At 40.7% G+C, this 24788-nt stretch overlaps 1 protein-coding gene across 42 annotated transcripts in view; it reads left to right on the forward strand.

Moving 5' to 3' along the window:
- The window catches only part of NRXN3 (neurexin 3), a 1515532-nt gene that overhangs the window by 997076 nt on the left and 493668 nt on the right, over positions 1–24788 (forward strand). The window contains exon 1 of one of the 42 annotated variants that reach the window (XM_019731101.3): positions 16819–18052. The exons of 37 other annotated variants lie outside the window; for them this stretch is intronic. In XM_019731101.3, coding sequence (XP_019586660.1) covers positions 17809–18052 — 244 coding nt within the window. In that variant the 5' untranslated portion in view covers positions 16819–17808. Of the gene's footprint in view, positions 1–16818; positions 18053–24788 lie in introns of those variants that run through there. 4 more of the 42 variants (XM_019731104.3, XM_019731102.3, XM_019731098.3 and 1 more) reach the window with 4 other exon arrangements.

Raw genomic sequence — 24788 nt, forward strand, 5'->3', positions numbered from 1 at the left:
AAGTCAAATACCTACTAACCCAGAACATTCCCAATAACCTAGTTTAGAGCTACTATAGCCAAGTACCTGGTCACATAGGAAATGTTCTCTAAAAGGACACAATTTGGAATTCTGGTTTAGGATGCCAGCAACGCATTTCTTAGCACTGCAGATTTTATAACAAAATCTGAGCTGGCCAACCGCACACTTTCTGTCTCCAGCAATTCTAGTCAAGGTGGTTCTTGTATCTGGGTCAAGGTGGGGATCGAAGGCAAGAAATGGGCTCCAGCTGGAAAAGATGCAGTGAGGTGCTGGACTGGATATTCTGAGATGGCATGAAGAGGAGAGTTAGGCATATTTGAGAGGAGTAATAGGAGCGCCGGGGGTGGGGAAATGAGAGGAGAAGAGATCCAACTTGAAGGAGTGGGGCTTTGGTGGTTAACAAAGAGGAGAAGCAGAACATAAGTCAATTCAAGTCAACACTCTGTGTTGAGCACCCAATCCTATTTGTGCCAGAAAAGTGAGCAAAGTTGAGTGAGATACAGGCTCCATAGTCAAGACCTTCTGTAAGTGGAGGAGACAGGATACGGACTAGCACCACAGAGAGGATCTGTTCAGCCCCAGACTAGAAATTCAGTAAGAGCACAGGAAGGACAGATTTATTCTGGCTTGAGCATTTGGAACCATTTCATGGAAGAGCCAGCGTTTGGGGTAGGTCTGAGGATTTTACTGGCCTGAGATCGGTAGGAGGCAGAAGGATAGGCACAGTGCAGGGTGAAGGTGGGTAAGATTAGAGTCCAGAGGTGAGGAGGGGAAGGGAAAGTGGCAGAGAATGAAGACATGCCTATAGAGTAGAGGGTTAGAAGGATGGGAAATCAAGATGTTACCTTCTGGAATGGATTTTCTTCTTCAACACCAAATGTTCTCCTTATCCTCCAAAGAGACCCAGCCCCTGTAGTGGGGTAGAAAGAGTGAGAATGGGAAAGGGTACCGAGGAGAGGATCTGAGTCTTTGAGAATCTGGCCATTGGGGGCTAGTGGTCAAGACATTTTTTTCTGCATCTTGCCTCTTCTCTTGCCCAAATGCTGCCCTAGCCCATCGTGTGACTTTCAGATGTGAATCAGGTGGGAGTAAGAAGAGAAGCATGATTTTGGAGCTCAGATTGTGTCTTAGGGTATCCCAAATGTCAGCAACAGAAAAACGTGGGGAACAGAACCTTTAGAGGAAATGGAGGGCCTGGAATTCTGGTGCACATGGTCTATGAAATTTATTGTAAGAAAGACTGCGTCTGTATTTCATGAAATAATCATAGGCTCCTCTTGTCCACAACTTCCTCTAAAAGGACAGGTGAAGTGTCCAATTCTCAAATTTCTTCCTATGCAACATCAACCCTTGCAGTATGGACGCCAAGGTTAGAGGTGCTCTCTGAGCAATGAATTCTGAGACCTGGTTAAAAAGGAGAAAAGGAGAAACTTTGCAAATATTTGTGAAAGGCGTAAGTCTCTTGTTACAAAGTTGAAATGGCCTTTCTGTTTCAGGAATGGAATTTCTGTTTCAGGAATTAGGGGAGAGGACAAATGCAGACAGAGGCAGTCACACTGACGGCAAGTGCTGCACACGTAAGAAGCCCTTCAAAGCAGAGAGAGCTTCACATTTCAGAGAAGGGAAACAGGCACTGATATTCATAGAGGCTTAGAGAAAATGAGAGGTTCCTGGGTCAGTGTCAACACAGACGGTTACAAGGTGAGGGAAGGGCTTCCAGCCTCCACTTCCTCTTGGCTTTTAGAGCCTGCCTGTACTGCTGGAAGTTCATCTGCGAGACCTCTGCAGCTGGAGTTTAGGAGATTTATACACTTTGTGTGTGTGTGTCTGTCTGTCTGTCTTATTTACTACTAACCACAGACAAGTAGGAACATGGTGACAATCAAATCAGGAGGCAGAAGTTTTGGATTTTATTTTTGCTAATAGTCTTATTCATCTTTGAGTACTTTCTATTTCTAGGATTCAGTTTCTTTATCTGGAAAATAAGGGCTTTGAAGTCCTCAGTAGTTCTTCAACATTTGGAGATCATGAACTTCTTTAAAAATCTGAAGAAATATTTGTACCTTCTTTCCAGAAAAAAAAAAACAGAAAAAAGAATTACACCCTGACTAAATTGAATGTAATTTCAGGAAGGAATTTCACAGGCCATTTTCAGGGCTATCATACAGAGCCGTAGAAATTGTGCACTACATAATTATGTAGGGTAGATCGATACAATTCCAACAGGGCATAATTCACACAGGCTGTGACATAAAGGACATCCCTTCGGAGGTATGCAAAGAGATGGGCCTCTTCATGGCAGTTCCTGGCTAAGAACTCTGGCCAAATGAGCGCTAAGGTTCTCTATGGATCTGCATGTCTCTAATTCCACAAATGCCGTTATTGTTATCAGCAACCCCACATTAGTCAGCTCATGTGCATAACAAAATATAATGGACAGGGAAGCTTACACAGAGAAATTGATTTTCTCACAGTTTTGGAGCTAGAAGGCCAAGTGCCAGTAGATTTGTTTTCTCCTGAGGCCTCAGGCCTCTCTCCTTAGTTGGCAGTTGGTCACCTTCTCTCTCTGTCCTCACATGACCTTTTTCTCCGTGCCCACACATTCCTAGCGTTTCTTTCTCTTATAAGGTCACCAATTCTATTGGATTGGGACTCCACTTTTATGACCTCATTTAATGTTAACTCTCTCTTTAAGGGTCCTGTCTCCAACACCAGTCACATTGGGGGTTAGAACTTCAACATATAAATATTGGGAGGATACAGTACCGTCTGTAACAAACCCCAAGTAAGAAACCATTGCAAAGAGTGATAGTGAACTAGATGAATCAAGACCTCTCACATCCCCTCCATGTAAAAAACAAAACAAACAAAACACAACTAAGCCTATCAAAAATCAGAATAAAATATGGTGCTGCTTTTAAACATGGGAGTTAATTGATAATTGATAATCAAAATCTATCTGCTGATGTTCTTATCAAAGGGAACACTTTCACAGAGGTTTATTTAGTAGTCAAAGAAAAAAAAAAAGCCTCCAGAAAACTTGATGTTATAAAAATAAATGAGCTTTGTTTGGAATCAATCATTGAGTGTTGTACATACTGGGTTAGGGAATGAATTAGGAGAGAAGAAATTATAAAAAACAAACAAACCTATAAATATTTTCAGTTTTTGCTTTCTTTTGGGGCATGCGTGTAATCATCTTCGTATGACGTAATTCAAGCTACCTAAAGTCTCTCCCACATCTGGCAAGTGGGGGTGGGGGCAGCTGGGGGTTGCTATATCTGCCCTTCCCACTGTTCCTTTCACTGTAGTGGGAGAGAGGGGGCTGAGGAGAAAAGGCCAAGCGTTTCTTGTAGTCGTGTAAGTTTATTACGGTTCCCCCAGTGCCACATTTAGTAACCACCACTTGCTGAGTAAGTAACTCCCCAAGCAACAACCATCCTACACCCACCCCTCAACCCCCTAGTCCCAGCAGGAGCTAAATAAGCGAGATGGTCAAGGAGAAGAGAATAAAACAATGTGCTGGATGTTGTTATTCCTGAAGCTTCTCCTTGCCTCTGTGGCGGTTTAATTTACTTAGCCGTGAGTCAAGCCTATTGGTTTGTGGTATTACAGACCCTCCAAGAATACGCAGCACCACCAATCACACACTGCCCTTTTGTCCTTTTCTCTCTCGAGGCACTGACCTTTCGCTGTCCTTCTGAACACCAACAAGGTGTGCATTTTAGGAAATCACAAGCCCGATGACTCCCTCTACGATGCTTTACTGCCACACAGACACGCTTCCTTAGATGAACTACCTCACCTTCTGCCTCAATTAGGCTAAGATATAAGCTGCTGCAAACTTACGCCTTCCAACCTTCTTCTACTACCCGCCCCTTGTGAATTCTCTGCTTGATTCTTAGGGAATCTGCCGTAAATATCTTGTTATCTACACTCATTTGCTTGAAATTAACAGGTGGGTGGTTGGCCAAGCAGGGAGGAGAGAGGTACAGCAGGGAAAGTAAATAGCGGGTACAAGCATGCCAGCGGGTATTATTATTCCCAAGTTGTGCAGCTTGTGAGCCTTAGTTTCTATTATAAAAAACAAAAAACAAAAACACCCCCTCAGACTCTGCATGAGATAAGTCTATGGTGAAGTGAGTTGCCTAATGTCTTGCAATGAATGCTACAGCTGAGAATTAAAGTCCAGATGTTTCCATTTCTAATACAGGATGGCAAGACATATCAACCACCGCATATTAAATCTTTGGAACTCATATGCCATGGATATCCTTCTCCATTGGTTTAAAATTTGGTTTAAAGGGACAAAAGCATAGTCTTTCTTCTGGTATAAATTTTCAAAAGCCTTTTTATTTTCTTCGACTCCACTTACATACACTTTTTTTTGGTGTTCACTCTCTTTTTCTATAGCTTAAAAACAAGCTCTATGGTTGTTATTGATGGCATTGCTGGTATATCAAAGATCTCTTGTGGAATGCTGTTTCCAGGATTTTCACTGAGAGGATCAAGAGTCGGGGGGCATTTTCCTGGTATCTAATTTCCAGGTTAAGCAGTACTTCTTAAACTTATAGCTGATTTTGTCAGGATACTGGTTTTGCAGTAAAGACTGGCACTCTCAGGAAATTAGTACCTTCTCTATTCAGAAAATAGTGGCAAGAATGGTGTCCATGTTCTGGGAACTCACTCTGACCTACAAAGGGAAGGGAGCAACTCCTGAGATAAAGAGAGCTTGGTTGTCGTTTGTGACAGGAACACAGGCAATAAACCTATTTTTTTTTTTTTTTTCATATTTCCTGAGACCAACAACTTTATGAACAGTTGCAAGTTATCTGAACATGGAATGTATTGTGGATTTTCCACTAATTTAATGCAACCCTAGGTTGCCCTTCCCATTTTCAGGTAATGAACAGAAACTGTGTTTAATCTCTGAAGTGTAAATTGCCCAAGCACTATGTAATAGAGATCCATACCTGATGCAAATGCTTTGGACGTTGTTTAATTCTAGTACATATAATTGAAAGTTGTTTATATGAAAACATAGAATTTTTGGCTTTAAATATTGCACAAGATAGCACAAGAGACGTATAAATTGTCACCTAGTAGTCCACACTCTGAAGCAATCATTTGAATGTCATTTGTTTTATTTCATTACAGAGCAAGCATTTTGACATGTGTCTTGGGTAACTTGTGATGAACATGTTATTTTAAAAAAGAGAATTACAGAGAAGAATTTGATCACAGTTCTCTTCCCGAAAGTATCACTCTAATATTCAATTATATACAGAAAGTGATATTTAAGGGTATAGAATTATTTTTCTAAGCACACATATGAATTTATATTTAAGAGAAAGATAGTATCTCATTTAATTGATAAAATGAGAGTTCACTTAATTTTTTCAGTCACAAATATAGTGGGGTTTCTTGGTAATTATTTCAACTGTTATCACATTGTGGGCAGAAGATATGGAATGAAGTTATGATTTTTCAGTATTTGTTCAAGATTCTAATACATGGTCACACTTTTTGCATCATGTTACATATATTAAGGATGACTCACTAATTGTTCTATTCAGGGTTTCAAATATGTCCATTATTTCTGGTCTGTTTATTTGGCTTTTTAAACTAACTATACTTCCTACTTTTTTCCAGCTTATCCTATCAGTTTTAACAAGAAGGATGTAGTGATTCAATAAATAGTTAAGTTCTTGACATATGCCAAGCATTGTTGTAGGTCCTAGAATCACCAGTGATCAAAGAAACAAAAACACCTACCCCCATGGAACATACATTTTGGTGGGGTATTTGATCATGGATTTGTCATTTTTTCAGTCTATCAATATGTGCTTTATATATTCTGAAGCTTTGTTATTAGATGCGTACTGATTCATGACTGTTGTGTCTCCCAGGTGACTTGTTTTTCTCAGGATATAATAATGTTTTGGGTGATAAAGTCTATTTTGTCTGATTGTAATATTTCCATATCTGTTTTAGTTTGGTTAACATTTTCCAATGATATTAGTTAGAATGTTGATTTGAGGATATGGTAGCTATGCTTCTCTGGGTCATCCACAGCACCAGGTTGCTTTTCTCTTGTTACCAAGCCATACTTCCTTGGGCCACCAACCAGTTCAAGCTTTTCTACTCATATGTGAGAGAAAGAACCTTCGGTCTTGTTTAAGCATAGTTATATGGTTTTGGTTAAAAAAACAAAAACAAAACACAGTATCTTAGTTAAAAAAAATATACCTAACAAATGTTAACCAAAACAAACAAAAACTCAAAAATGACAGCAGATATGCTGGTGTCCTCTTTCACATGGCTGGAGTTGGCTCATCACTACATCCACATTCCAGAAAAGGGAGAAAGAGGAAGTAGAATGCAAACAGAAAAAAACAAGCATCACCTTCTTAAGGTGTGACTTGGAAGTTGCACACTTCATTTGTATAACATTTAGCAACAGGATGGTAAAGTGATTTAGATACTAGATTCAGTAGATAGGTGACTTGGGTTCAAATCTTGTCTCTATGTGAGTATGAGCAAGTCACAATTTGTGCCTCCTTTTTCCCAGTTGTAAAAGAGATGATAATAATACCTAGCTTATAAGTATTAGGAAAATGTTGGTTATTATTCTTGTTTTAAAGCCACCACAAACAAGTTGGTAGTGGTAGGGGCAGTAGTAGTAGAGACAATATGCTTACTTAGATTTAGCCATGTCATACCAGTTCCTTTTACTCGCTGTTGCCTCTTGAACATCACTCCTATTCTCTGGGCTTATTTCCTTTACTCTGAAATATGTCCTTCAGTTTTTTTCCCAGTGATAGTCTATGAGTGGTAAGCTTTCTCAAACTTTCTTTATCTGAAAATGCTTAGATTTGCCTCCACTCGTAAATCATTTGCCTAGATAAATAAATCTAGACTTTTTTTTTTTCAACACAAAGCTATCATATTCATTGTTCTGTGGGCTCTACCTAAATGTAATGTGTTGATTTTAAGGTTTTGATTTCAGTTTTGGTGATTTGGGGTTTTGTTATGATGAACCAAGGTGTGGATATTTGTTTTGGTTGCTTAGGCTCAGTTAATATAAGAATTCATATTACTTAAATCTGAAAAATTATCTCTTCGAATATTGCCCTTTCCTGTTTTCTCTATTTTATTCTAATTAGAATTTCTAATAGTTATATGTTGGCTCTTTCATTTATCATTCATTATTTTAAATCTATTCTTTGTAAATGTTTTTCCCTCTGTGCTATATTTTAGGAACTTTCCTTAGTTCTGTCTTCCAGTTCATTAAGTCTTTCTTCAGCTACATCTACATAATCTATCCACTAATTAAAAATAAACAAAAAAAATCATTGACTGTTTTACATTTCCAAAAGATTTTGTTCTCTCATAAGTCTGCTCATCACCACAATACTTTTTCTTCTTCTCTGTGGTTTCTATAATTTATTCATTTCATCATTTCAACCATATTTATTTTGGCAATTTCTTTCAGATTGTTCTATTATCTCACATTCTTGGGTTCCTGATTCTTGCATTGTTGAGTCTATTAACTGTCTCTCATGATAGATTATCTTCTTACTGGATTACTATTTTTCTTATAATCTTATTTTATTCTGATGTTGCCACAGGAACCATGCATGCCTCACTCTAGAGTAATATTCTAGAGGAATATTCCAGCTTAATCTTACATTGAAATTCTATGTGATATTAAACAAGTCATTCTCTGTATCTCAATTTCTCTAACACTCTTAGGTTTTCTTCTGAGTATCCAACTCTCTTTCTCTCATCCATAATAGCTCCCAAAGAGGAATGGCCTTGTCTTTTCAAGAGAGAGAAGAGTAGTTCTGCTTTCTGTCTCAGGATTTTCAAGACACATATTTTTACTTAAGGGGATTCAGATTTATTTATGTTCAGTCCACGAGGATTCCCTGCTAGGAGGTAAAGTACAATAGGACAAGCCAATCAGCATACTCTTCCTATAGCAATAAGCTCTTCAGCAGTGAAAAATGCCCTCTTAGATCACAGGAACAGCAGCTGTGTAGGTGTTGCTAATGAAAAAAAAAAAAAAAAAAAAAAAACAAAACAAAAAATACTTTGATATTTAAAATAGAAACATAAAATTGTTAACATGTCTAGAGACAACTTGTACTGCATGCAGTAATGAAAAATGAAGTTGTGGTGTAACAATGCTGGATTCATTTTATAGAAGTCTAAGATTTCTCACCTCCATGTATGAGTTTTTAGTAAACAGGACTGTGATATAATTTTTATAGCATCTAGGAATTGGGTTTGAGCCTCAAGATAAGGCCAAGAGATCACATTTAAGTAAATGCAGAAATAAAAGACAAAGGAAATTTTAAAAAGAAAATTCCATCAGTATCACATATAAATTTGAAAAGGAACTTAGAGGTTATATACTCCCCTTTTCTCACTGCAAGATATCAACTTCACGGTCTCTAAAAGGCATATACTGCTTGAATATTTCCTATTATGGAGCACTCACTGCCTTCAGAGGCATCCCTTCCAATTTGGTAACGGCTCTAAATGTTGAAAAATTCCTTCTTATAATAAGATGCTTGCATATTTTGCAAATTTTTTGATATGTACCAGGGCTGCCAAAAGAATGTATACACATGACTTGTATTCATCTTTTGTTATCAGTGTATATTGCATATTACAATCTTAATACAGTTTTCCTTTCTTAAAATGTGGATACATTTTTTGGCACTACATACACACACACAGACAGACACACAGAAAGAGAGAGAGAGAGAGAGAGGTATTATGTACATTTTAAGAAAAAATGTTTTAAAATTGTAATACTCAATATATACCAATAACAAAAGATGAATACAAGTCACATTTGACTTCTGCAATTACAAGAGATGCTCAAAGTGGTTACCATCAGCGTCTAGACACTTCTGATTATGGCAAACTACTGCTTGAGCAACATTGACCAAAGTGTCCATTTGTATACATTTTTTGGCACCTCCAGTGTGTGTGTGTGTGTGTACGAAACATTCTCTCCTACAGTAATTAAATGTTTTTGAATACTGTTCTACAAACATCCATTCAATGTCTCATATTGTCATATTTGCCTGGTATTGTGCTAAGTTTGAAATAGAGTATTGTGGTCTCCATTTTACTGATGAGAAAACATTAGTTTTAAGAGGCTAAGTAAATTGCCCATGATCACACAGCTAGTAAATAATGGAGCAGGGATTTGAACTTAAGCTCTCTAGCCCTAGAACCAGGCCCCGTTTCCCTTACATGATTCCTTTGTAAATCATGTATGTGAGCAAGGTATAAACCCAAATGATAATAGGATGTGACAAGTGTTAACATAAGGTAGGAAAGAACAGCTAATTCTGCCCAACCAGATTGCAAATAGTTGATTTTGAAGATAGAGATATCACCAATGCCAAAATATTGCTATTTTAGTGTTTCCTCTATTTTAAGAAAAGCCTATTCCTCCTGCTATGAATGAACTTACATTTTTGTAACCCCCTGACGTCACCATCAGTTTTGGAAAGTGCTCATTCCTTAATAACTCTGAGAAATGCCTTTATTACCCATCTTGCAAACGTTTTTGGAGCTAGTTTGATAACACTTTCTACCTTCTGTTTGGGGAACATTCATCTCATTCCCCTCCCAGATTTCTCGGCTAAGTGAATTTAAGACTATATAGTATTAAGGGTAAAGTGATGAGCTATTTTAATTCTCTGTCCCTTTACCTTAGAAGATGTGTTCTTCATGGAATTGTGAGTGAGATACGCACTTGAATAAAATGGATGCTTGAACTCTGATGTTCCTAGAATTAAATGATAGTCTGATGAATTGAATCCAATGGGTATTTTAGTATCTGCAAAGTAATTACATGGGAGACATTAAACAAAGGAAAACTCCTGGTGATGCCACAATTTAACTTTTTAAAATTTACATGGCATTTATTTGACATCTCTGAATATGGCAACCCTGTCATTAGAAATAAAGGCTATTGCTTCCAACATGCGAGTTTCCTCTCTTCTCCTCCCTTCCTCTCTCCGCACTTCCCCTCTCACCTCTCTTCCCCTCCCTTCCTCCTTTCTTTCCATTTCTTTTTTGTTCCTTTCCTTCCCTTTACTTTCATTGCCTTTCCTTATCCAATGAAACAACTTGTTTTTGAGTTGAAAGAAAAAGTTGACCCCTTTCTGAGATTCTCATTCTTTAACAATCTAAGTGACAAGTGACAGCTAAATTTAAAGCTGGCCTCCCTTAGGAAGCCCTCTTGTGATGATTCCACCCCGCGTGGATAATCCCCTTACTTTACACTACCCTTTCTCTACCAATGGATATCATTCAAGGCCAGGTTCATGATAAGGAACCTGAACATTTACAACATTCTTTTCAAATATGTCTTCTCCTTTAACCATCAGAACAATCCTATGAGGTAGAGAGTATTCATAATAATACTACTGAGGAAATAGGCTCAGTGAGTTTAAAGTAACTTGCTCAAGGTCATATGGCCAATAAATAGAGGACCAGGATTTGAACTCTAGTCCTTTGACACTCAACGCACATGTCACCTTGTCTATGAATCCCTCCTGATAGTCCCTCATCTCCCTGCAGTGGATTAATTTCACCCTCTACTATTTTGTATGCTTTGTTTATACCTTTACTCTAGCGTTTATCACATTGTATTTGGGAAGCTGTACATATGGGTGGAGTTTATGGTTTGTTTTGTTTTTTTCCTTTCTGCCTTTCTATATAGTTTTTAAGGCCTTAAATCTCCTTTTTCGTTCCTGAATCCCCTAGACTTCACCTGGTGCCTTGCTCATAGTGAGCATAAATTTCACGAAGTAGATAAATGGAGGCACTAAAGTAATGGTTTCTTCCTGTATTAGGTAGAACCTAGTTCAGATGTACATTCACCATAACCTTAAAAAGTTCGTGAATAAAAAAGAAATACTATTGAAAACTATTAAAATATTTACAAGGCATGTCTTTTCGGGGAAAGTGTAAATGATTAGAATTTATTGTTTATTTGTGAGATGAAAGTAAGAAAATAAAGAGATGGGGAAGAGAGGTAGCCCTTCCAGATCCCAAAGCCAACTGAGACGGTGAGAGTTCCACTCTACACTGGGAAATGATCTTTTATACAACATCGCTGGGGTTTGGTAGCCCATGTTATCTGGTCCTGGGACCACGGTGAGCTTGCTTGTTTTAGAGTTGGCTTGATGGTTGTTTGTGGGAAGGATGTGAAGAAGCTGCTTCTCTTTCTGCAAAATATGGGCAAAGAGAATCAATGAGTCAGGTAACCTGGAGTGACTTTTCAGTCTATGTTTTGGAATTGCAGAGGGAACTTTCCGTTTACTCACTCCTCTTGAGACTTGTATAAACAAGAAGAGAACATTCCCTGCAGGAATGACTTTCAAGCAGTCATCCTGCAAGCAGCCCTCAAGGATAAGAAGAGGATAGTAGTAGCAGTAGCAGTATAATAATAATAGTAATGACTGGTACATGGCAAACGATCAGTAAATGTGACTAATAACAATTTCTGATCATTAACGGTCTGCCAGGCACTGTTATACATACTTTACATACATTAACTTTCTAAATGCTCATGACAAACTTGCTAGATAGAGAGTATGATTCTTCTCATTTTATAGATGGAGATGCTGAAACACAAAGGGGCTACAGAACTGGTTAACATTTTCCCAGCAGCTAACAAGCAGATTCAGGATTTGGTCCTAGGCAGTCAAGCGCCAGAGCCCCAAATACAAATCTGTGTGTCCTCCAATCTTTGATTTGATAATTATCCTATGAACATACAAGTGATACTATTATTTTTGTTATTGTATAACAATCATTTATTTGGTTTGCGTCCTTAAAACTGGGTAAAGATCTATATGATGCTGAGGATGGGAAGTTTAGATCTTTAATATCCAATGTCAGCCTAGTGAAGACTAACAGGGGTTAAAATGCCCGAATCTCTCTACAAGGAACTGACTGAATCCTGTCCTTGAATAAAAGGACAATTTGCTTCCATGATAAAATAATTTTACTTAGACTTTGAAGGAAGTGGGTTAAGGTTTACACAGAAACATTTCATATTTTTTCTTATTTTTGAAGGAATGTGTGAAATGCTAAGGAAATATATCTCCTAGCGCCATTGATCAAATGCTAGACATTTGGAAAATTTCCTGGGGAGATTTTTTGCAGCATCCATACTCCTGATATCCCCATTTCAGCCACAAGGAGGACAAAAGAATAACTATAGATGTTTATAAGAAGGTGAAGTTAAAGGGACAGAAGCAATATCTACATTCTCTAAGCTGTAAAATTATGTGAGGCTGGCTTTGTCTTTTAAAAATAAAATGCATGGAGGAGTGATGCTTAAAAGAATAAAGCTTCTCTTTTATAGTCCCCCATGGAAAATATAATCAAAATCTGCTTTTTGCAGGATGGCTTTCTTAAATAAGCAGAAGGATGAATTATATGGCTATAAATAAATCTACTGACATATAATAAAGCAAAGTTTGACTGTTTTATGGTGTCACTGGAACCTTTGGATATATTTATAGTCATGTTAACAGTCACCTGTATTTTTTTCAGGACTTTTATTTCATTTCACATTATGAGAGTTTAGTTGTTTGTTTTCATGTTTGTTTCTGTTTTTTTTTTTTTTTTTTTTTTTTCCTTCTTCCTCCTAAACGTTCCTTTGGAATGCTGCATAGAGAGAGAGTGAGAATTTCAATAGTCCGTATTTGGGGAAAGAGGGCCGTTATCTAAGATCTTAGGGTTTATACAGACACAGACTGCTCTGGTGCTTTCTGTGTCTGTGTGGTCATATTAGATGCCCGAATGACAAACAACTTGACAGGTGTCTCCTGCTGGCAGTGAAGTAGAAAGTCAGAGTCTATACACGTGAGAAAGGCTTGTGCAGAGACAAAATGTGTTGTGAGAGACCAACAGAGCAACTTCACGTTAGGCTCCTGGCACTTGACACAGCTAAGTACTATCACGAGGCTTATTGTAGAAGCCAAAAGTTTCCCCAGACTACGTCATAGCTGAGATACAGACCAAGGCAAGACGAAGAGAGTCAGATGGGTAAGGATTCTCCTACCTCATCTTGGGACGATCTCCTGGGAGGTGAGGTGAAGGGCAGAGATTTAAAAAACAAGGGAAGGAAATAGATAATGCCACATTCTGAAGTCTGAAATAGTAGAGAAACTCAGCTTTTAACCAGGCAGATCTAGTTACAGGGATTTTTTAAAACTGTATTCCATTCAGAAATTTAAGATTCCAGAGTATGGTTAGGTTTTCGTGGGTTTTTTCCAAGTGGAGCTACACATGTAAAATTATTTATACTTTTCAACTTTAAATCTGTGGTGAGCATAACATTTCTAAATTTATTTTCCTTCTTCTCTATCTTCAAAGTGAACTTGCCTCTTCATACTGTAGCTGTACACTTCTTTCTAAGTGTTCTCACTCCAGGGACCCACTAGAGAAGACAACTCAGGAGGAAAGAGGGAAGCTTTTTGATGGTAGAGCAAGTGATGATGAATCCTTCAGCCAGAACTCTAGCTTCAGGCAGTGTTTAGAGGTATTGCTTGAGCTAAACATCTAAAAATATATATTTAATATGGCAGCCTAATATCAACTCTAATGGAAATGGGAATTAGAAAAAAAGAATCCAAGTAGGAATGTGTTGACTAGAGGAAGAGACAGGAGGGATAAGAAGACAAAAAAGAAATCAACAATGTGTTAAATTGGAGAAGGACGTGCCTTTTATCAGGATAACTGCAGGTTATCTCTTTGGAATGAAAGAAGAAAAATAAGCCAGACTTACATTTGTCCTATGGTAAGTCTTCTCAGTATTCAACTGGGTCCCCAAATGGAATCAGCCTTACAAGAATTCACAGCTACTTCTTTTGACATGTGGCAAAGAGTAAATAAATAAATTATAAGTATGACAAGTAAAATGAATAGCTCCAGCTGTGACGCACCGGCAGCATTTCCAGATTTTCTACTGCATTAAGGAGTTAGTCTCACTTTGTTGCCTAGCAGAGAATTAATTGGAAGGTCCATGAAAGCGTCCCATGCTTCCTCGGGACAGAGTCAAAAACAGAGTCTTCAACACTCAGTGCCAGTTTGGGAAAGAAGAACAATATTACGTGGATAGGTGGTCAAGTCATCAACTCTGGGAATTCATGCCTCTGGCAATCCTTGTCACTGAAGCCAGATGAATGCATCAGTGAAACTAATGGTATAGGAACATCTGAATATGAGATTGGCAATTGATTCGTTGTATTCATTCATTCAGCAAATATTTACTGAGCTTCTACTATGTGCTACCCACTCTTCCACACACAGAAAATATGGGAGGTGATAAGACAGGCCAGCTTTCAGAGAGCTTACAATTTTTTAGGGAGATAGACTGTCAACACATACAGATAAATGATTTCAGAAAGTGGAGAATGTTATGAAAGAACTAGAACAAGGTAATGGGATAAAGTGCTTTTCAGGAGTGTGATGGCTATCTTTAGATGAAGGCCAGAGAGAGCCTCTGAGGAGGTGAAATCTGAAATAAGCCAATCATGGGAAAATCTTAGAGAAAGGTCTTTTGAACAAGAGAGGCCAGCAAGTATAAAGGTTTGGGGTTAGGAAAGAACTTGACCCATTCAAAAAGCAGAATGAGGGTCTGGGAAACTGGAGGGTAGGTACTAAGGGGTCATCCGGGAGAAGACGGAGTTGGAGAATTGGGCATAAGCCAGGTTATCTAAGTCCCTGTAAGCCACGATACAGAGTTAGAGTAAGTCCAAAGTACAGTGGGACTCCATCTGGAGGACTGAAGGAGCAGTTGGCTTGAATGGGAATTGTTTACCTTAATGGAGGATGCTTAGGATAAGAGTTTTTTCCCCTGACTTTTCTTCTAACAATAACATAAGACCCTAAATATCTATTTAACCTTCTTGGAGTTTTAGCTTGTTTTTCTATTGAGCCAAGAGTACTGCCACTCTTTGTCAGGTGCTATGCCAGATGCTGTGTATATGTTATCTCATTTAAAACTCCCAAGAACCTCATGAGGGAGGGCATTAGCCGTATTTTACAGAGCAAGAAACAGGTTTAAATCGGGTCTCCATAAACTACTCTTCTTGCTTGCTGTGGTGTTCCTGGGTACATATTGCTAGTTTAAGACACCGTGTTTGTGGGTTGCCAACCAAGGGCATGAAAGATGTTGAATGAGATCCACTCCCTCAGAGGCTGTGGATCACCAGTGGGTCCCCTGTGGATCCCATCCCCTGTGGATCCCCTTATAGCTGAGAGCCAGAGCAGTTGGGATAACTGCACCATTTACCATAAACAGCATGGACCTTTAGGAGAACACTAATTGCAGAACCAGAATACCAAATCACCACCATAGATTCTGAAAGGGACTTAGCATTGACCTTGAAGACAAATCCCCCCTGGGTTTGGTATCCTTATTTGTTAGAAAGGCATATGATGCTAACTTCCTCTGTTTCTTTGGGGTGTCCCAAGGGTGAATAGCACTAAATAGGACTGTCTTAATACCTGTAATTTACACCCAGCAAATGTCATATAGTGTATATGATATGATTTAACCAGTAAGTATTATTTATTCTACCCCCCTTTCGAAAAAAAATGTAATGAGCTTTTTAACCAAGGTGAGTGTGAAGGAGGGAGTCAAAGCTAGCAAGCCTCTGGGTCTAGGAGGGCTGCCTGTTGGGTCTGTGCCTCCAGCTTATCATGTGGAGTGGGAAGAAGGGGGGTGGTGGTGGTGAGGAGGCCACCTGTCCAGAATGTCACCAGTCTCTGGCAGAACCCTGGTCAGCTTCCTCCTGAAGACACAGATGGCCACGACAGGCGCACCAGCCTCTTTCTGCCCCTCCTGCTCTCCCCTGCAGGTTCAGCCTGGAGGTAAAAGCTGTGTTCTCTTTGATGCCCAGCACCCTGGAAGCTCAGGGGATTCACCCACCTGGGGTATGTTTCTGAGGCCAGTCTTGGACAGGTTGCCCCTCCTCTTTCACCAGCAGACGCAGCCCTCATCCCTTCTGAAGTTCTTTGACCAGGACTGCCAGCCTGAGGGCACTAACCACTGGGTCCTGCATTTCAACAGCGTCCTGTCCATGGGAATGGAAGCTACCTTCTCCAAGGTTCTCCAGCCACCAAACCCCTCACCCTCTGGAGTCCCGGGACCGCCTCTCCGCATTCACTTTCGAGAACTAGGACTTGGGTTCCAGCCATTCGCCCCTCCGGTGGGGCCTTGTGCGTCTTAACTCCCAAAGAGGCTCAGCCCAGAGAGTGGCTGTGTGGCGCTGACCGTGGTGCTGACCTCCAGGCCCGGAGGAGTGTGCGGGTGGCACCACCGTGTGAAGCCGCTCCAGCAACCCTGCTGACTCCAGGGGTTTATTTTTATTTCTATCTGGGGCTTCTTCAGCCTTAGCCGCCGCCTGCATTTTTCTCCTCGAATTGTAAAAGGTACTTTAATTGTGCGAGATTGGCTCAATGTGCCTGGGAGAGAAGGAAAGGGTGATAAAAAGGTGCAGTGTCAGTGTCCGTCTGTCCGTCTCTCTCTCTCTCTCTCTCTTTCACACACACACACACACACACACACACACACACACTCTCACACGCCCGCGCTCACTCTGCTGGGAGAGAACTGAGCGCGGCATGGGGTGGGGGGCGGTGTGCGCTGGGAGGCCGGCGAGGGTGTAGACGAGGGAGCGGAGCGTGTACTTGAATGGGGAGGGCCGGGATTCCGGTGGCTCCGGCCCCTCCTTCCTCCTGAGCCAGCCAGTCCCTCGGCAGAGCGCTCGGGCTGCACTGATTTGCTCTCAGGAGTGCGCTATTTGCATATGACTTGCCCATTTGTGAATTTGGTTCCCCAACTCCTCGCTTCACTTCACCTGTGCCTCCCCGTTCCGAGCACTTTGCAGGCGCCCTCCCGCCTCTCGGCCACCTCTGCCGCCTGCGGGCACCTCCTCTCACGCTCTCCCGGCTCGCCCACCCACCTCTCTCTGCCCTGTGCCACGTTGGTTTGGGTGGCTGCTCCGCGCTGGGTTCCTCCTCCTCTCCTCTTTCCCTCCGGTCCTTGTTCTCTTCCTCTGGCTGCTGCTGCTACTGCTTTTCGTCCAGTTGGGAAACCCGGGTCGCCGGCGGCGGCTCCGTGGCGCTCTTCCAGAACGTGCAGGGTTAACAGCCTCCTCCGCGCCCTTCCTCCGAGACTCGGAGAAACACTCCAAGAACTCTCCCACCTGCAGCCCCCTTTGGCTTGGCGGTTCTGCATTGCATCGCATGGAAGTGGAGAAAGAAAAAAAAAAATGTTCAAACTGCTTGGATGTTGGGATAAACTAACCTGAACCTACTTGGGTCTCCTGCTGCCTTCTCCTCTTCCTTCATTTCCACCTTTCCTGTGTGGCTTTCCTGGAGTGTGCAGTGAAGTCATCAGATCTGAGGTGCCCAGGGAAGCCTCAGTGGGCCTCCCCTGACATGTGTGGCATTCCGGGGCTCCCTCGGAGGGTTGCTGTACTTAGGTGGACTTCGGCATCCTAAATTTAAGCCCCGGGAAAGAGGGGCTTTTGCCTTCTATCTTACTATTTTTTAATAGTATTTTTTTTAACTGATTCACCACCTGTCTTGACAGCGCTTATTTCTTCCCTCTTTCCAAAATTCCAGCAAGTCTTCCTCCTGCTATGATGGGCCCCTGGGCATCATGAACTTCTTTATTCCTCACTGGCTGGAATTCAAACTGCCCATCTGTAGTGGTCCAGTGCATTGACCATGCACCTGAGAATCCATGCAAGACGGAGCCCTCCTCGCCAGCCGGCCTGGACGCTTGGGATCTGGTCCCTCTTCTGGGGATGTATCATCAGCTCTGTGTGGAGTTCCTCTAATGTAGCTTCCTCCTCCTCCTCTTCCTCGCCGGGGTCTCACTCTCAGCACGAGCACCATTTCCATGGCAGCAAGCATCACTCAGTGCCTATTTCTATCTATCGCTCCCCTGTTTCTCTGCGAGGAGGGCACGGTGGGTCTCTCTGCTCTTTATCCTTTTAATGGGGCATAGCAATTCCTTAACCCACTCGCCTTTCAGGTAATGTCAATGGTGGGGAGAGAAAACAAATTGAATTTAAAATGATGAAAAGTGTCGCATGTGCATGAAGGAAGAAAATGCCCAGTTTCCCCTTAAAGGCTAATGCTAATGTTTTCTGCCCCAGCACTCCCCACCCCCACCCCATTTTCTCTAATGGTCTCCCCACTCCTTAGCTCCCATATCCATAGCTGCACCAACACCACATTCTCCCCTTTGCAAGCTTCTACCTCTTTCACAGCCCCGACCCCCACCCATGATGACAGGCAACTTATCAGACAAGTCTCCCGGTGCTGCACTTTGAAAATTCATTCATTCACCTTGCTTTCACCCTTCTCTCCGATCTTGTTTGGGAGCTAGTCATGGGGAAATAACAAATAGCTGGAATCCTTAGGTCTTCAGACTAAAGTAGTCTGAACTGCTGGAAAGGGGCCTGTGTGGTAAAGATCAGGGGAGAGCAGCTGAGTGTAAGAAGGCAGAAAACATAATTAATAAGCAGTGGTCATTATTGTTTATTTGGGCAGCTTTACGTTTGTCCATATGTCTGATAGAGAAGCTGTCATAAAAACTGTACATCTAATATTTCTAAGCAGTATATAGACAAGCAAAGTCAATTTATAATTTACCCCAGTGTAAATTATAGTAAGTTTGATTCCACTATTTATGCACATGTTATTTCAATTAAAGGTAGCATGGGTGGGTTTGTTCACACCATACAAGTCTGGTGTGTTTTGCTCCAAACCCTTCTTGCGTAGCTATTAAAGGAAGAGATCTATGGCTTTTAAAAATATATTCAGCGCTGTGCAGGCTCCCTGAGAAAGGGGGATGTCTGCCTCCAAGGTAGGAGCTTGTTCTAAAGAAGAGGGCTTCATTATTTGTTTACTATGCACTCTACTCTGATGGTGGGGAGAGTAGGAATCACAGAGCCCAACGGCAGGAGCAGCCCTCCAGGGAGCCACGTGAGTGAACTACACCAGAGGGCCCCTGCCCTAGCTTGTATTTTGAAGACCTGTAACACGCAGACCCCAGTGGGAACTTCAGTTCTTCCTACTGCCTCCCTCCCTCCGTGCTGTCTGTAATGTGAAGTTGGAAGCACATTGAGAAAATGCCAGCACGTACTCTGACTCTTTCTGGCTCTCTCTTTAAATTTCATTTGATGGAGTTGTCAAGCGGCTTAGAGCTTGCAAGGTTGGTGGAGGGGGTGGTTGGAAGGAGAGAATGCTTGATCTTGATCTGGTTGCAGTGTTCTCTGTGACTCCTGCTGAGTCTGGTTAGGCTTTCTTCAAGAGAAAGGAAAGAAAACCAAAACAAAACCGAGGAGAGGCAAGAACCACAGCCACCAAAAATGCAAAAGCAATTTCATTGAAATGGAAACTGTTAGCTCCTAAGGGATAGAGGGACTGAAATTGGGGGTAAGATTATAAAGATTGGGAAAGAAAAAGGGGGGGTGGGGGATGGAGGAAACCAGACAGACAATTACTAATAGCCATAATTAAACACGGAAACGCTCAACGATAATTAGCTAAATTTTGCTAATTAGTGTAAATGATCAGCAGGGAGATGAAGATTATGCATTAGATAGAGGTTTAGAGGCTGGCAGGATCTTGATGTTTTCTGTTCAGTATGTAAACAGTTAAAAGCAGCTACTAGTTAAGTGATGGAATTTGCAGAGCAGTACTTCCCAGGGGTTCCTAAATCTCTCTCTCTCTCTCTCTCTCTCTCTCTCTCTCTCTCTCTCTCTCCCTCCCTCCCTCCCTCCCTCCCTCCCTCCCTCCCCCTCTGTCTCTTCCTCTCTCCCTCTCTCCCTCCTTCCCTCCTAAAGGGGTAAAGGTGTTGAGCCTTGCACAGGTTAAACACAACTCTTCTTTATTAACTTCATTTCTTCAAGGATCAGTTTGCTCAGTACCCTCTAAATCTTTTGGACTGGTTCCCAGTCTGGATTCTCATTAACCTGCATCTGATAAGATTCAGTATGATGGAAAAGGAGAACAAAGCAAGTAAATGACTAGGGACCCCAGAAAAGGCCCTCAGACCCACCGGAGCTAAAGGATGCAGTGAGCTCCAGGGTCTGCCTGGCTGAGATAAGAAAACTTATGAATTCAACTCTTCAATATCCTTTATCAACCCTGAAGTCCCATCCCACTGATTTGGGGCTTAGAGAATGAATGCATCTATATTAAGTAGGCTCTTTGAATAGTTAATGAATGTTTTCAAGCTCAAAATCAGGAGAAGCAGCAATCAAGAAGATGCCCCAACCTTTGGCTCCAATTCCACTTCCAAACCGTGACCCTTTGAGTCCTGGAAGGACCAGGAGACCCCTCAGCATTTTCCTAATGTGCCTTTCCTTCTTACTTGAAGTACACTTGCTTTCCCCTAGTCTAGGGCAAAGGCTTAGCTAACAGCAATTGTTTGAAAAACTCGTTTAGATGGAGGTGGCAGGAGGCACAGCCCCATGCTACTGAAGATGGTTGTTACTGGTAGTTTTCTGCCAACCTTATTCCAGAGTTTAATGCTGCAGTCTTGCTTGCCTGTGAAGAAGTCAGTGCCCTTCCTTCTGGTATAAAATGAGCACCAGAGGCTTGAATCCAAGAACTTTCTATGGACTCCAGAGAGGGTTTTGTTTGTTGTTTTTTTCTGCCTTTCTTCCCCTTGTCCATTTCCTGAGAAGCCAGAAGTCTGCAGAACTTCCATGGTAATCAGTGATCACCACCATCATCCCCCAAAAGCATTCTGCCCTATAATGGGGTTCACACTAAGACAGGTAGAAGGACTGGAAATCCTCAGAACAGCTTTTACCCAGGCCTTAAAAACTGATGTGTAGATCTGCCTACAGTCTATCCCAGGGCAGCCTAGACAAGGCCAAGCTCCTTTATGAGTTGGGGAGACAAAGCCACACCTGCCTGGGGTACCCAAAATAGTTTCAGGTTAGGGTTGTCTGTCAGAAGAGAATTAACTCTCCTCCTACCTGGAACCTAGTCAGTTTTCCCCCCATTGTTCAATCCCTTCCCTGAGGTTCCCCACTTTTGTGTGTGTGTGTGCTCTCTTCTATTCAGTAGTCCACATTTATTGAGCATTTACTATGTGGCAGGCTGTGTGCTATTTGCTAAGGATAGAAAACTAAATAAAACATTGTGCTGTTCAGCTAGGGATAGGGTCAGAAGTGTTTTTAATCATCTAAGTGCTTCTATAATTTTAAAAAATAGGGGGGACAGGGTGGGGATCCAGATACCAAACTGAATTAGTTAATATAATATATAGACTTTATAAAACACAGATTTGCATTTTTCTGTTATTCAAAATATTCCTACAGGTATTTTTCATCCTGGACTTTGGTACCACACTTAACTATCATGCTTATCATAACTCCAGGGAAGCTCGGTGGTATGGGACATACAAATATTAAAATGTATGTGTTTACCAGCCTTCAGTTTCATAAGGAAGTTTTGTGTATTCCCTCTTGCCCATCTTTATGAAGTCTAATGTATACCTGCCCAAACGATGCTTTCATACTTATAATTTAGAAAACAGGTTTCTCTAAGGATTCTAGGTGTAGTATGTGTCTTATATTTTATTCCCCATAACTCAGCAGACCTTCCTGACTTTAGGCATTTTGGGGAACTAGCTGAGAACATAGAACTTAACTTTAAGAGGGAGTACACCACAGTGTATTTAGAGGAAAATCTCTTGCTCAGAAACCAGGGTGTGTGAGTGTGTATGTGTGGAGGGGGGAAGCACATGTCTCCCTGAACGATCTAACAGCAGTGGTGGTGATCTCACGAATGGCACCTGAACTAGGAGTCCTTCTTGTAAGGAATTACGCTACTATTCATTGTCACAGACAACAGCCTCTTAAGTTTCTCTAGCCATGGGGCTTGTTTTGCTCTGATCTATTGAGCACTTTCTTCTGCTCAGCCAGCTGCTTTCTAACCACTTTCTCCCTTCCTTCTTGGGATTTGGTTTGCTGAATAATTCATAGTGTTGGTTGACAGATAAAATGATAAGATTTATATGTCTTTGGCCTTGGTGATGAATTAATTAAATTGCTTTCTCCTTTTCTCTCCTCTAGATGCATTGTTTTTCTTCTCTAAAATTTGCTGACAAGTGGTAGGACAGGAGATTAACTTGTTCTTAAAAGAGCGTGTTAAGGAAGATTGTACTATCCTAGTATAAATTTCTTCAGGACTTTCAACATGGACCATTGGGTGGGGTAGAGGTGAGGACTGTCATAAGGAGAGGAGATGAGATAATTAAAACAATTCTTTTCAGGAAAAAAAAAAATCCTTCAACAAACTGACTAATAGCTAATTCCATAGTAAGAATTTTATTCGTTATTGCTGATTTTGAATCTGGAAGGGGTAACATATTCTATTTTAGTAAATGAATTTACCAAATCTCAGAAAACTTTCTTTGCTGGGACCCTGGGTGATCCAGGATAGAAGCAAATTTCAGAAGATAAACCTTGAACTTATTCATACTTCCCTACGTGTATTAGTTTTAAAATCACAGGCTAGGTAGCTTAAACCACAGAAATATGTTTTCTTAAATCTCTGAAGACTAGAAGTCCAAGAGCAGGGTGTGGGCACATTTGGTTTCTTCTGAGATCTCTCTCCTTCACTTATAGATTGATACCTTCTCATTGTGTCCTCACATGGTTTTCCTCTGTGTTCATACAACTCTGATGTGTCCTTGTGTATCTGAATTTGCTCTTCTTATAAGGACATTGGTCAGATTGGATTAAGGCTCACCCAAATGTCTCATTTTAACTTAATCACCTCTTTAAAAGCACTATCTCCAAATACAGTCACAATCTGAAGGACTGGAGATTAGGGCTTCAACAGATGAATTTGGAGTGGGCACACGATTTAGCCCATAAATTGGGCTTCCACTTCTGCCTTCCCAGCCCAGACCCAGTCATTGGGAAAGAAGTAAAAATGTACTGTTCAGCGAATTGCTGTTGAACTCTCTATGGAAAAATAAAACTTTCAGTGGCAATGGTAGCAATTTACAAAATTGATAAGCTGGTGCCTTATCAAGAGGAAACATTTATATATCTGGAGAAAACAACACCCGTAGATTTAGGTAAGACTTGTTTGCTTTCCTCTCAGTTTATCTTATGTGACCGAGTCTATACCTTGATCTGCTTATAGACTTATTCTGTTTGACCACAGCCATGTGCTCTGCAAACAGACCCTAGAGTCCACACTGTAAGGCTCATTCCACTTAGGCCTGCTGCCATTCAGGGCAGACCTTCCTACCCTCCCAGTGACTTCTTCCAGGAACTGCAGTTGCTCACTCGTTTCCTTTCCTCAAACACAGCACCAACTCCTTTCACAGCTCATCCTTCAGCGAAGAAAAGCAGTTTAAATAAGTATAAATAACTACGTTTTTGGCGGTTGAAAAACACTTTTTTTTTTTTTTTTTATAAGTATCACTTTTATTTTTTTCTGTTGGAATTTTATGTTTGGAAGGTTCATTTTAAAATATAAATATGAAGTAACTTGTCTACTTCATGTCATGGTCATGAGGTTTGCATGAAATGATTGAGAAAATGTGTTGTGATTATAAAGAACTCGCTGTTATAAATCCTAAGCATCATATTTAACTCTGTGGGGAAAGGGGATGATTTTGTTTGTTTGTTTGTTTTTGTATTTGGATACTTCTGAAAAATATGATTTTGAGAATATTTGCAGATGAAGATATTCATTGCGATAATGGGATTCTAATGGGCGAGTGGGGACAGTCAATCACAAGATTTAGAGTTGGAGGAAAAAGTCTCAATCTTTTCCTGTCACTTAGGAACTTTGTGAACCTGGATAAGTCACAAGACTTGCTAAGACTCAGTTTCTTTGTCTTTAAAATGAGAATGGCGATAATAATACTTACCATACCTATGTCAAAGAATTATATGGGAAATTGAATAAGTCATGCTTTGTACATTGTAAACCACTGTGTATAGGTTAGATGTTTTATGAGAAATAGTTTAATGATAATGCTCTTTCAGTTCCTTGTACAAAATTGAGTTTAATTGTTGAATGTTTGCTGGTTGGTAGTTTAAGTTTAAAGAATGTGCATCGACTAGTTCTCATTTCCCGATCTGTAGCAACACTTTTGCCTCCAAGTGGTTATTTCATTTACTCATTCCTTTAGGGAAATGTGGGGGAGAAAACCTTAACGTGTGTTTTCCTGTTTATGACACTGAGAGAAAATAACATGTGTGGTCAGCTTTTCCTTTGTGGTAACATGTAAAAATCCATGCCAGGCAAATTTTAGCTTAGAATAACAAATTCTAACTAACCATTTAGAAGCACAGAGATCTACTGAAGTAAAAGGGGGAAGGCCTCCAAGAAATACTCTGAGACCATCTTGGAAGTTCAGAATTGAATCTCGTTTCTAGAAACAGGTACAGGATTTAAACATTCCTATATGATGCTCAGTATCCATTAAAAACAAAAACATTTCAATCTAGTTTATAGTAGGAAAAGACAGATCTTTTCAGGACTCCTATTTTCAGATCTGGAAGTGGTGGAGAACTTCTTCTAATGACATTTCTGAAACTTTTACTTATCGGGACTCAAAAGTTATAGAGGAAATGGGAGCACATTATGCAAGAAACTTTGAGTCAGTAGACTTTGTGGAGCCTGAATTTAAAACCAGAATACTTATGGAAAGGACA

This window comes from Rhinolophus sinicus, chromosome 3, assembly GCF_057876585.1.
Source record: "Rhinolophus sinicus isolate RSI-liver-muscle chromosome 3, RSI-T2T, whole genome shotgun sequence".
In the NCBI taxonomy this organism is placed as follows: Eukaryota; Metazoa; Chordata; class Mammalia; order Chiroptera; family Rhinolophidae; genus Rhinolophus; species Rhinolophus sinicus.